General features: G+C 40.8%; 1 protein-coding gene across 3 annotated transcripts in view; it reads left to right on the forward strand.

The window, feature by feature from the left end:
* LOC116946120 (NXPE family member 4-like) overlaps positions 1 to 11,500 on the forward strand; it is a 33,704-nt gene extending 22,204 nt beyond the window's left edge. Inside the window, exons 3-8 of one of the 3 annotated variants that reach the window (XM_032961019.2) lie at positions 2,619 to 2,818; positions 4,100 to 4,214; positions 5,422 to 6,125; positions 6,988 to 7,046; positions 9,265 to 9,483; positions 9,951 to 11,500. In XM_032961019.2, the coding sequence (XP_032816910.1) occupies positions 4,137 to 4,214; positions 5,422 to 6,125; positions 6,988 to 7,046; positions 9,265 to 9,483; positions 9,951 to 10,483 (1,593 nt within the window). In that variant the 5' untranslated portion in view covers positions 2,619 to 2,818; positions 4,100 to 4,136 and the 3' untranslated portion in view covers positions 10,484 to 11,500. Of the gene's footprint in view, positions 1 to 1,330; positions 2,819 to 4,099; positions 4,215 to 5,421; positions 6,126 to 6,987; positions 7,047 to 9,264; positions 9,484 to 9,950 lie in introns of those variants that run through there. The other 2 variants (XM_032961011.2, XM_032961002.2) reach the window with 2 other exon arrangements.
* Positions 11,501 to 14,399: the final 2,899 nt, after the last annotated feature.

Raw genomic sequence — 14,399 nt, forward strand, 5'->3', positions numbered from 1 at the left:
GTAAGTGTTATTTTCCAATTTCTTATTCCTCAAAAGTACAGAAAATGGCTATTATTCCCCACAAACTTTGCTTTTGTGACTAGAACACAAAAGCAAAGTTAATGATCTCCATTAATAACACTGTGTAACAAATTTATTATTTTGTGTTCCTGGGTAGTAAGTGTTATTTCCTAATTGCTTATGCCTCAAAAGTACAGAAAATGGCTATTATTCCCCAAAAACTTAGCTTTTGTGACCAGGACAGTGATATTTTGAAATGTACCTATTTTCAATTCGAAACGTGTGCATTTGTATCATTCCTTCACATAAGGTCCTGGTCATAAAAGCAAAGTTTGTGTGGAATAATAGCCATTTTATATACTTTTCAGGCATAAGCAATTAGAAAATAACACTACGCAGAACAAAAATCGTGTTGCATCATGTGCTCACTCTCGAGGGCGTTTGAAAAACTTTCTTAACCTGAAGCGTGGGGCCTTATGCTATTAGTCACTCACTATATTATACCTGAGTAGTATGTGTATAGAGGGGAGGAATTTTCTTAGCTGAACGATGTGCTCGCGGTCAATCTCTGATGTGGCAGCGAAAGTTCTTGGAAACCGCCTGACCTCTACTCTTTGGTTCTTTCAGTAAAGTCACGTAGGTACCTTGTCTTCAGTGACTTTACCGAAAGAACCAGAGTATAGATCCCTGCAGTCACGAAAACTTCAAATCTAGATTACGTGACCTCTGGCACAAACAAATACTCTCGATATTTCTGGCCATTGTCAAGCCATGCACATGTGCAGTACACACATACGGCAAAGGTCCACTCCTGATAACCTTGACAGACTTTTGGGGCAAGTGCTGTTAGCGAGCACCTAATGAAGGCTGGCACGGCACACGAGGTGGTGGGTGGCCAGCATATACTATACTGTTACAGTATATGGCACAAAGACCAAGATCACCCGGTTTAGCTTTAACAGAGGCAGGCGGCATATCATGCTGCCCACACAGTCTCCCCAGTGGTGATGTTCACACCGCACCAAGTACTTTAATTGAGGTGGAGTCGACCTAGGGGAGGCCCAGCACCGGTTCCAATAATCGTCACTGCTATTGGCCATGAGCGTGACTCGAACTCAGGTCGCCTGGTTCATAGCGTAGCAACCACTTGGCGAGCATCGACGTCCGATGCTCGCCACGAAGTGACGGTGACGTCACCACGGTGCAAGGCCAGGTGCACTTTGAGGCCACGCTGGCAGGAGATCTCGGGACAAACAGCAGGTGCCATGGGTTGGCTGAGCTGACTAGTAGATGCACACCAGTTGTACTCCCTTTTGTGCCAAATTGCTGCATTTTATCCGCCTGGCGGCTCGGCTCGTCGTTGTGAGCGTCGCTACTCTGCCCTCCGTTGTTGGTGGGCGACTGGCTCCAGCTGTCCAATAGTAGTAGCGTCCTTCACGAGCCTCCTCCAGAGAGGCCGATCTTGACACCGCTGGTAGCAGTCATTGGTAAGTCAACTCAGCTCCACATCCTCCCGTACCACATCAGTCCATCTCTTCAGCCCATGTGCCCGTTTAGCCCCCTCTGTGACTAATCAGAAGCTGCTTGGACATGCAGTAGCTGGGCATGCGGACGACATAACCCAGCCAACGCAGTCTTGCCTGCCGGTGGAGCTCACTCATGGGAATGTGTCCAGATCTTTCAAGGATTTGTGAGCTCCTCACACAATCCAGCCTGGTTAAACCCAGGATGGATTGGAGGCAGGCCAGCCTGAATGTTTCTAACTGGCGCAGATCGTCCATTTAGAGGGGTCCACTTTCACAAGTATAAAGGGAGGGCATGCTTGTGGTCGAGAAGACCTGAAGCTTGGTGCGGGGCGACAGACCAGATAGGAAGTGATTTTTATATTTGCATTTAATGCACTTATAGTCGAATAAAATAGTTTTTTTACATAGATAAATGAACGTTTGACACTTAAGCCCTTCCTCTCTATTGGCCTTTGGCCCCTCATAACCTTAATCCGCCCTTGTATATAGTTGAATACGCTTACTGTCAAATTTTGTACTATTACAGTACTTTTAACAATGTTACTGACATTACAACTCACAATGGGAATGATGATAATGCCGAGAAACCAGGTTATGATGCAGGGCACTATAGGCATATCCATCACAACAAGCACTTCAGCATCAGAAGTTTATTTCCCAAGTAAAGTCCATAGAGCTAAGAAGCTCGTCAATGGTGACTCAGCCGTCAGACATCAAAGCATTCTACAATTAAAAAAAGCAAACAAACGTAATAATAGAAAGTATGTTGTTTTAATAGTCTGTTTTAAATCATGACAGACTGGAGATGGCAAGAAATTAGGTGGTTCTAAAATTTTGTGGCAGCTACATTAAACGCGTTTGATCCTAATGTTGGCGTGCAAATTTAATAGACAATCAGACGCGTGTCGCAGATTTTTTTGTTGGGCTTGTCCAATGGTAATCACAGGTCGAGTCGACAACAGTATACGTCACAACAGGAGTCATAATGAAAGACGTTTAAATAATAGTTCGCCTCAATGTCCTTTATTGGTATGTTTGGCCAACTCTTATGCCAACGAATAATTAAGTGACCATGTGCTCTCTTGGTGCCAGGGGGAGAGCACTCGGGAAATCGAGTGTCGTCAGGGGGTGCTTCACAGCCGGAATTAACTTCAGTGAACCGCACAGGCTATAGACACTCAAACCCGTCTTACCATGCAGTGGATTTACCTCTGCTAAAATCTCTACAATACAGTGAACTCGGGGTAGGGAAAAGCCGCTGAACTTCCATTGATGTTCCTAACGCCGCCAAGGTCAGTAAATCCGTCTAGGATCATATAAGTTGCCACCACACAAAGACAAGACCGTGTTAATCAGATAGGGTTTCTATATTCCGTCCGTGCACATATGCCAGCATCATTTAATTATTTTGAACTGATCGCTTCACTTCAGGAACGACTTCATTCAGCTCTCATGAAAAATATCATTGATCAGCTATGAACTAGACATACATCATCAATAGATGCATTATCAAGGTGAAGTTAGCGTTTAGAATCGTATCCGATTTTTTGCAGCGAAATCCGTAAGCTGGTTGGGCAAATTGGACTGACAGAGATTGGATCCGAACGTCGGATGTCAGATATCTTGACAAAGCACGATTCGTCAGATTTCTACAAAATATTGTCCATGCTCGTCTGTGATTAAATTGTGGCTCTTGTTTTACAAAAAAACGTCTTAACTTAATATAAGGCTATGGGCATAGCAGCAAAAATATAGCCCTTGTCAAATTCAAATCCTGACCTCGGAGGAAATTGATGGGCTAAACATTAATGTAGCCTGGAGTAGTCATATTGTGCTCCTGCACTACAACACTCACGCTAGTAACTCCTTATATACTACATTAGTGCTACATGAGTGGTCCTCGGATTGAGGAGGTTTGGGAATGACTGCTACATGATACTAAGCATCGAATAAAGACGGTCACTGCATCGTGCACTTTCAGATTTGCTTCTGCAGCCGTCTGAAACGCTGTTCTTATATCAGGAAGCAACTGGAGCCATGCACTTTTAAAGCCAGATTGAAAACTAATTTCTTTAACTACGTTTAGCGTTTAGTTTGTATTTCCCCTGCACCTTCGATTATCACGGTTGGCTATGTACAGTGCGAAAGAAGTCCTATGGAGAGGTAGATTGTGTTAATCAGTAGAGCAAGTAAGTGATGATCACGACTGTGTGTGTACAGCTTTGAGTGCTCTTTACAGAAGCTCTTAATTTTTATGCAACATAACAATTGATTAAACATAGGCTTAACCCTTGCCTGCAATAATACAGGCGTTAAGATATTCAAACATTAAATAGACACCACTCGTAAGGCATCAAGTCTGCATTAAATTACGATCTGATTGGTTTGGCCGAATCTCACCCCTTTGGACCATTGCACAATGCCAAACTTTTCGATGAACTTTGTGAAAATACGAAAATTGTCACGTGTAAACAAGTACCCTCCAGTTCAGTAAGATTGTTTTCAATGCCTTTTTACATTCACAATCTGCAATTATCTTTTTAACATGCACTTGTATTTTATTTGTTTTACAGAAACGATTTAAAACCACATACATTTTGGAAGTAAAAAATGCCTTCTTTAAAAGCAAATCTTATAATAAGTTTTGTCATCTTTGTAATATTAACCAGTTGTTTTAAACTCTTTAAGGTAAGTTCTCACATGCACCATCATCAATATCAAGGGGTGGTTGTAATTATGGTTAATTTATCCCTACGTTGAAATAATATATGTTTTTTGTATGAAGTTTTATATTTAACGTATTACACCATCACAAGCATGACTTGGCCCAGTTGTAGCATGTTTGCGGATTGTTGCAAGAGTTTCATTGTTCGAACCTAGCAGGCAGCCCTGGTTATATACCTGGGGTATATTAACCATAAAATGCTACGTGCCGTCTGCTTTACAGTGTGTTACATATAGCTAACAATTCGAAACGAGAAGGCCACTGTGCCAACATCATGGTCTCATTTTTCCTAATTCAATAATTTACTTGCAAAATAGGTGCCACGAGGGGAGTCTTGTAAAATATGGTGAGATGCTTATCGTCTAAGTGCAAATTGTCTTGAGATGCCCCGGTGTAACTTTCTTTTTAAGCTCAATTTGCCTTTCAAATAAAAATAACAGCTAGTTATTTAATTATTTAAAGTGGTGATATCCATTTAATAATTTTGCTTCTTTAGGCATTTGAATGTTTTGCTGAGAGATACACTTTTTGAGCAATAGATATTTGATGTTAACGGTCTTATTTTTACCTGTAACCACCCACATGAGCAAGCTTGGATTAGGATTCATTTTTCTATCATCGACCTCGTACATGCTATCAAGCAGATATTTGGAAAATACTAATGAATACCAATTACTATGATGCTTATCTTTTGTAGACAATAAAAGGTAATTGACTGCTCTCACCAATCAATCCCCTAAATATAACGAGGAAGAACAATCAGGTGTATGCGTGGATTCTGCAATACTTTACAACACTCGTTTAATTAGCATTCGCAGCTGGCGTGCAGCAAGCGGTACATCCTTGGAGAAAAAAAATTAAGTGATTCCAATATATAATGAAAATAACTGGGATCGGTACTACTTATTTCATTACAAATACTGTAGAAACAAATCTAGTTTCCGTCATTCCAGAATGATAACATGGAATGTTGTGTGAATGCAATGTAATAATTTATGTTTAACCTCGACTCCCCTGCTTTGTTGGCTATGCAGTGAGATTGTTACATTAAACTACATCACATAATAATGCAGTTAAATGGATAAAGTATGATTTCAGAGTGTGCTTGATTAATGGCTTACTTTGTATTTTGGCGTTTTAGTAAATGTGAAATGAACCACTTCTTTTCAGACATCGAGCTTTAAAAATGTACCACCAAAACTTCACTACCAAAATAAGAAATTACCATTTCTCCCCAATAAAGATAAAATTAACAGCAGCACAACGACGTATATCCCTATAACAACAAAGCGCCCAATTCTCATTTCAACCAACATCACGTGTTCTACGTCTTTCGAGAACAGTCGAATCACAATACTAAACGGAGGAGAACCTCACACCGTTGGAGACACACTCCATGCTCAAGTGGAAATGTATGACTTTACGAACAGAAGGAAGCTCTACGGTGGGGATTTCCTCCTCGCTCGGATTTTCAGTCCACGCCTTGGGGCTGCGTCTTCTGGCGTGGTGACTGACCTTGGCAATGGTGTGTACGATGTGAGGTTCACGCTCTTCTGGCCAGGAGACAGCAGTCTGGCCTTCACGCTCGTGCACGCCAGTGAGGCCGTGAGCGTGCTGGACAGAGTCCGAGAAACCATTCCAGATAAAGTCACTTTCCTGGGGACATTTGTCAGTGGGAAGTCAAGCGAAGTAACCCAATGCCACACCTTTCTCAAAACAACGAAGCAGGTCTGTGATTATACGGACACGCATTTAAATGAATCATGGAAGTGTGAAAAGCCAAGTGAACTTCCTTGTTCAGCTCTTCTCACTATTAAGTCGTATAACAAGTACCAGAACGTATTTAATGAAGAGGAATCTAAGTTCTTTACAAGGTAAGCACGTGGCACGCACAACACTGAGTGGATCAATTTGCCTTGATTATCGTCAGTTTGTGTTTTAATAGGCACTTTTGCATTAAACATTTATCATGTAAAATGTAGTATTATGCTTACAATAACCGGGGCAGACGGTGGGTATAAGACGATGAAAACTTGCACTTTAATGATTAAATAAGCAGACAATACATCTTCATATTAGTGCCTCCACATAGAAACAAATGGAGCCCCCCCCCCTCCCCCAACCAGAGTTTGAACTCGCAAAGCCACTCGCTGCACCACTGAGCCACCTGGCTTAGATAACGCGATCACATCTTCCCACGTTGATAACGTTTCTTTTGGTGAGATCGCGTAAATGGAAATTTGTCGTAAACCCACGTCCACCCGACACAGCCGATTTAGTAAGGTTCATTACGTGAACAAAACGTGCCAATTGGTTACTATTTCAGTACTACCAGTATTTTGGTAGAGTAAACCCACAACTCATTTACAATTTACTAAGACACATCCTTAGTTAGAATATACGGCATATATCTATGAATGTAATGTGGAAATTGTGAAAATAGCACATTAGTTATTTACAGTTAACATGACAGTAGATATTGGATAATAGACTGTCCGTGCGTGTGTGACGTGGAATCCGTGTGTGACATGGAACGCTCCACGGTGTTGTGGCAGCGATTAAGCCTTTAATTATTTCCGTGCTGTGTAATGTTTTTGAGTCTATCAACATTCAGTGTAAACGTGGAATTACATCAATTAATACACGATAACAATTTACAGTAATAACAGATGCAAGGCTTGCTTAATAAATCATAAAATCAATGTTTAATTTCAAGTGATTTTTTTTCCATCACAGTGATCGCATATGGGTATCGAAACAACTTACGTACACTGTACGAGTTGCTCCAGCAAATGGTAAGTATATATTTTAGATGCAGCAATAATCTGTCATTATGAATGAATAAATACCATTATTTTCGTCAACTGGAGGTCTACCTCAATTACGTATTCCCATCCTAGAGCTTTCATCCAACGCCCCCTCCCCCACCCACCCCCCCCCCCCCCCCCCCCCCCCGTTTAAATACATTATGTCCGATACATTGAAATCATTACCATGGGTGATTAATGCACAGCCCGTGATCACTCCACATGGGAGTTGTTTGACCGTACAGGTTTGTGCAGGTTGATGAAGACAGGGAGCATATAAAGTCACACCAGGATCGGTCACGGTATTACTCACGAATTATATTAGCCGTGGCCCTGGAATAATAATAATAAAAAAACACAAAGTGCGCCACTGCTCCGCTCCACTCCGCTCTACTATGAATGTGAATTTAATGTAATGTATTGTTCATATTACTAACGTCATAACTGATAATGCTTGTAAAAAAAAATAACAATAACAATTACAGCAAAACTGTTATAAATTAACCATCTAAAATATCTACTTATAAATTAGCTGCAAAAACAATAGCAACAAAATAATAACAGAGATTATAATAAAAACAGCAAAAAAACAAGAGGCCTATATATTGTTTTTCCTGAATATCCTTTACATGATAAAGTTTGGTCGATTATGCGCGAGGAATATTAAAGGTTGTAAATGAGGAGCACTCGTGATCCACCAACCTCTGTAGGGGTCCTTCAGTGTTTCCCTCCACATTTAGAAATGTGCTTTTAAAGTATTTGGCTACTATAAATTTACACGTGAAAAGCCACTTCGTTGAGCTATCAGTTGTGGCCAGGTCGTTTCTGAAAAATAGCTATATAGCTAGGTGGCACTTACCGGGTAAAATCAAACATTTTAGTAATTAGTTTCGTATGAGAGTGCATGTCCGCACTCACAATCATGCCGCGTGTCAACAATAGCAACAACACAGTGCGTTACTATTCTATTCGTGCGAATGGCAACGTGTTCAGGAGCTCAGTTTCAATGTCTGCTGCCACGAAAGGACGTTAGAAAGTGTGTGTAGCTTTGCTGTGCCTCCATTAAAGGAGCGCAGGCTACAATGGTTTACTGCATGTGGTATTTACGTGTGATGTCAGCCCAGACAAATGCGCTACAGCATCACTATTTGCCAGTCCCAGGCTGCACTGAATGTTCACGTGGAAATTTTCTCCGAGGCCAATACTCTTTTGAGAATTTGATAGGGACCACCTCTTCACTTCAGAATTATGATATATTTATATTGGAGGAATCCGATGAGCTATAAAGCTCTTTTTCACAGATGTCCATTAGGAGCGGGTCAGAACGTTAAACTTATCACGCCCCTAGCCCCGCCTTACTCTTTTGGCTGCTGCAGGGTCCTATAGAGAACTTTGTAAGCTCTATCTACTTTTTAACATTGGTGAAAGCTTAACATTTCGCCAACATGTAAATCTAGTAATGACATTCGGCAAGAATTATTGGCTGTAATTCTAAAATGCCAGCGAAAATGGGGGCAGTATGATATGGCACAATCAGACTTGTATAAACGTGCATCATTATTCTTTTCAGAAATGATGCTACAACGGACTTTAGCGACAGGTCGCATTCATTCGCTTCTCAAATACAGAGTAACATTGGTCACAAAGACTATATAAAATAAATTACGTTTAACCAACGTTTATCGTGTAACCTTGCATTAAAGAACATTTTAAAACGTGTTGCACATTGAACCTTACAGTTTTTGCTTTTTCAATAATATATTTAGTAAATTAGACCTAGCAAATAATTTGAGCACAACATTTTTGATTTAAAGCTTTCGTGACTGCAGGAATTCAAAATAATATATTTTTATTTTAATGTTTCCCTTCTACGTGACTTTACCGAAAGAACCAAGAATATGAGCACATGTCTGTGGTAATGTGCTTGTGTAAACACCAGCACTGGGGAAATGAAGGCTGGTGGGCGTAGTATTGGCCACCCACCCCTCACGTGTTATGCCAGCCTTAATAGGTGCTCACTAACAGCACTTGCCCCAAACGGTATGTTAAAGACTTTACGGAGATCTTTGCCTTGACAAATACTTTTTCGCGTGTACAATACGTATATTTAAGCCCCAATTAAAGTGAATAATTAAGCATGATGTTCCACCTGAATTAAATTATTTTCAACATGTTTTTAATCATTGTTTTTTTTACTTCTTACAAGGTTCATTTGAAAGCAGTTTTGAAGATTGCGCTATGGGTTTTGGAAATCCAAACCCCAGTGGATATTACCTGAGAAATACGTGGCAATCTACGTATTGCAAAACGAAGCAGTTCAAGTCACCATTATCTGTTTTGAACTGCTTGAAAGGGAAAAACGTAATTCTACTTGGCGATTCTACCATAAGGCAGTGGTGGGAATATATAGTTAGTTTCATCAAAGGTAACGGCACTTAATATTATTTGTAGTTGTGTACATGTGGTTATTGATAAATGTAAATCATCACATTCATCTTAAAACTGAGGGCTAAACATATATGGTTCCCAGAAGCAGATTTTTCAGGAGTGGGCTTTGGTCACTACTCTGCTGATGAATCCTAAGAATAGCGAAACCGATCTACAGTTTTTCTGGCACTGCTGCTGTCACATTTGCTTCAATTTATTTCTATGGTCACCCAAGACGAGAAGACCACAATGCACTTCAGGAATTGCTCATGGTTTAATGCATAATGCACAAAGGCCAAGTTGATTTTACACATTTTGTGTGTGCGTTCGATATTATATATAAAAAATGCATTATATATTTATCCAATTGACTATTTTGATTGTGCTTATTAATGGAAACATTAAATATAGAAACAATTTAACTTAGTTTAATTTCAACGTACATGTGTCCTGTCTCTCGTACAGATTTACAAGTTATCGATCTTCACAAACCTGGAAAGCATCAACCAAAAAAAGCTGTCAATAAAAGCTACAACGTCACGTGGCAATGGTTTTGCCACAGCTACCCGTTTATTGCATCGGCAGACACTTATCCAGAAGACCTCAAATACGTAGCGAATCGAATTGATAACATCACCGGTGGGAGCGACACTGTCTTAGGAATCTGCCTCGGCGCCCATTACACGCCCTTCCCTCTGCACGTGTTTGAAAAGAGAATGTGCAACATTAAAGCGGCAGTGGAAAAACTCCTGATTCGAAGTCCTGAAACGAAGGTCATCGTTAAATTGGCGAACACACGAGAAAATTATGGCGTGGGAATATTAAACAACTGGGGCACATTTAGAATTAATCAGATCCTTTTGGAAGTGTTTAAAAACATGAACGTTGCATTTGTAGATGCGTGGGATATGACAGCTGTGCTTAATTCTGCTCAGGTTCACCCGAATCTTTCCATCGTGAAAAATCAAGTAAATGCTTTTTTGTCTTTTATTTGCTAATTCAGTGGGCTCACATGACATTGATTTCTCCAAAACCGACGTTCTCTGCAAGCCATCTGGCTACCATGAAAGACTCGTTAATGAGGCTATCCACATATACAAACACAGAGACAATTTCAACCAAGAAGATGGATTCTGGCTTAGCAATCATTGGAAGGATTTGATAAACCATTTCGGGTCTTAATTGATTGTGTTCACGCTTACAGTGACTTTCAGACCGCGTTCCATTCTCTTTCTAACTCCCCCCTCCTCCGTTCCGAGCATAGATGGACTTGTCCGTCTAAACAACCGCCAGTTACTGTCCGTGGTGCTAACATTAAGAAAAAAACGCCACTTTTTTCAAAATTTCTTGCTGTGATTTTCACACCTGATGATGATGGCTTGTGTTGCAATCGAAACGTCGTGAGAATTTTATTGTTTTATTTGTATTATTTTATTATTTTCCTTCTACGTGACTTTACCGAAAGAACCAAGAATATGAATCCCTGCAGTCACGAAAGCTTTCAATCGAAATGCAAATATATTGCATACAATGTTTAGATCATATGTAGCAAATTAGCATTACTTTAAATATGTATATTGTTCACTGCTCAAACCACTGTTTTGAATAACTTTTTGAGGTTTTGGTATCCATCCGGGTGTGTCTGTGGCAGAGTGCTTGACTAAGATGCAGGAGGATGGTTCAAATTACGTAAAAAAATGTTTACGACGGATGGACTTATCCCCCTATATGTCCAGTATCCTTAAATGGTGTAGTTGCCTCCTCGTTAGGTTGATGCTTGCTATCGCTACGTGGAAATTTGACAACTGACTCAGAGATGCCAATGCAGAAGAGCGCCACGGAATGTTTTTTTTCATGCTTTTTTAAAAATCTGTCTGTCTGTTGTTGTATCCTCAAATCTTGTAACTCAATTTTAACCCACTTCCCAATGTGGTATCGACTGCAAACTTGGTATACGTATGTCATACTCATGACAATGCTATATTCTATAAAAAAATAAAGAATATATTTTCAAACATGCTTTTTCATATGTTATGTTTCGGCTTGGGTCTAATTGTCCACGCTCAACTAACGTTGGCTGTAAATCATCACGGTCCCCTTACGTTGTGGCAAGCTTTGCGGCCACTTCCTGGAGTCGTGGAGTTCTGGCATTATGAGTACGGTACATTTCATGAAAGCGTGTTTAAATTTTTTTTTCAATATTACTTATTTTATCTTGGTGACGCTGACACTTAAGGTTGCGGACACAACATTCACTATGATGTATATAATCGTGGAATAACTTTTGTTCTGGTGGGTGTTCTAGTGCACGCGGCTATAATTAAATATTACGCATACATGTAGAATGTACTGCGATTATTATACGTGAAACAAAGAATGTGCATTGTCTTAAGTGAAACTTTCAATCTACACAAGAAACGGGAAATAGCATGTATTTGATTAATTATTCCAAGGTAACCTGCCAAACTCCCTTCAAGTATTTGAGACTAAAATGTCCGAAATCCAATGAACTTCAACTCAATACCATTCTGCTCCCTAAAATCCCAGCTATAAACCTTGGCGAGATGTTAAATACCTCGCCTGGTATACAGGAAGTCGTGGGTTCGATTCTGACCCTAACGCCTGTGTATCTTAAGTTTGCTTGTTCTCCCCGTGGTCGTGTGGATTTTTCTCCGGATGATAAGACACTTTGTTGAGCTATCATTTGTGGCCAGGTCGCTTCAGGAAATGAGCTATATAGCTCCGTGGACATTATCTGGTGAAGTAAAATAGTAAACCTTTGTAAACATCTCTTTGATTGGGGTAGACCTACTGCAGGTTACGGAGCCCTCTACTACATTAACATTAGCTGCCCCGCCCAACAGTCTGCCTCAGCAGCTTTCCCCCTCTTTTTTCACCTGATGACGATTGCTTGTGTTGTGAACGTCGTGACATTATTTTTTTTCTATCTACGTGGCTTTACCGAAAGACCTAAAGAATATGAATTAAAAAAAATAGTCAAACTAATGTCAACAAAGGAATAAACTGGAAATGCATTGAACTTGATAGCACTCAATTTTCTTCATGGTTTCCAAGACTCATTATTCACCCCCAGATCTAGAACAAGATTGTATATGTTAACATAGAATATAAGGAAATACTCGGCTGTAAAGTGGCCAAAGCCATGCATCTTTTGTTAAGCCTCCATCTCAAGAGGTAATGTTAATTAAACGAAAACTAATTATCCGCATGACTTATACATAATTACCGCCACAGTAACTGCATGTTGTGTTTCGTTTGTTGTCCTTCCCCGCACCTCTGAATAGCACGGTTGGCGACATACGGTGACAGGGATAATGAGAGGGGGGGATGGGTGAGGTGCCGTGGGGTTAAGAGTGGGCGTCGGCAGGATTTAAGGAAGGAGGGAGCCGTGTATGATGGAGATGTAAATAAAGAACTGGAAGCGTTACCCAAGGTGATTAGTGGTACTACTGTCCTATCATGCTGTTAATTAAAAATCAAGGTGTACTTGGTTGTGTGTGTACTCTAGTTTGACGTGACTAGTTCATGCCGAGGTGAGTCGTGGTTGGACGACTTGCGTTCATTGATTGGACAAGGTGAATTCATGTGATTAGAGTAAAATAATCCACGACCACACCATGGGATGGTTCTATCAGGTATCTTGAAGTCCCAATTTCCTGTGGGAAGAGAGCATCTCGAAGTCGCAATTTACTCAATCTGGGAAAGTGGATGTTCCTTGTGTGTGGCTATTGTATAAGCACAGGACATGCCGCCAAAGTCACCATCATGCTAAATCATTATCTTCATTTGCCAATATTTCCATTGCGTTAACAACCCAGGCAATGAGGTACCGTTTATATATATAAAAACTTTTTTTTTAACAAACCGCCGACCAAATGCACCATTCACGCAACACCCCAGTAGCGTCGCTGCGAACCACGCGGCGTCGACTGCTGCCTCATTGAGTTGATTTGAAACCAAAAAATATAAACAACTTGTCATACAGATATGTGCGCGTGAAGCAAACTTGAGTCATACGGCCAGCACTTGCTCCGGACGCACCTGACTCGTCTTTTAAGCCCGCAGCTGCTCGCGAATGCGGCAATAGGGCTCGGAATGCGACTCTGCTAGTGCCGGATTCAGCTAGTGCCGGGGGGGGGGGGGTTTGCGTGGATGGCGCATTCGGTCGGCGGTTTGATGGTTTGATGGTTTGGACCACAGGCGCAGTTCGGCGCTTCTCTGATTTAATAAAAACGTGTGGGAGGCGTGACGCGCATCTCCACGTTGCGTTCGAGCGCGGGTTTAGCGAGGTCCGCCGTCGTTATGGGAGAGTGAGAGAGAGAGAGCCCGGTGCTTCTAACAGTAGGGCCCTCCAATGAGGGTGTTTGCCACGTCTACAGCCGCCCAAGATTCCACCCAGGGAGTGGCCATGCAGCGTAGTAACTACATTCCTTTTTGTTAAAACGTCGAACCAAGGAATGCACTTGTTCGGGGGTAATTCACGCCTCGCCTTCACGAGAGCAAACCGTCACAATGCATTGGGCCAGCAACACTTTTTTCTCATTAAACGTTTCATATAGATGCGTTTACTTTGTAACATTGTTTTAAATGTTGAAGTTTCTGGTAATAAAACAAGTTATAGTAATAGGTTTTACCCTTTTAACTGGCACAAAAACTGGCACCTTTATTCAAGGCATCATGTTTGCAATAACCACAACACAAGCAGTCAAAATGCATTTTGCATTTTGACTGCTTGTGTTGTGGTTATTGCATTTTGCATTTTGACTGCTTGTGTTGTGGTTATTGCAAACATGATGCCTTGATTAAAGGTGTCAGTTTTTGTGCCAGTTAAAAGGGTAAAACCTATTACTATATCTTGTTACTGGCAAAGGAGGTCTCATAAAAATAAAACAA

Source organism: Petromyzon marinus, chromosome 2 (assembly GCF_048934315.1).
Source record: "Petromyzon marinus isolate PM22_M1 ecotype Great Lakes invasive population chromosome 2, UKy_Petmar_22M1.pri1.0, whole genome shotgun sequence".
NCBI classification, from domain to species: Eukaryota; Metazoa; Chordata; class Hyperoartia; order Petromyzontiformes; family Petromyzontidae; genus Petromyzon; species Petromyzon marinus.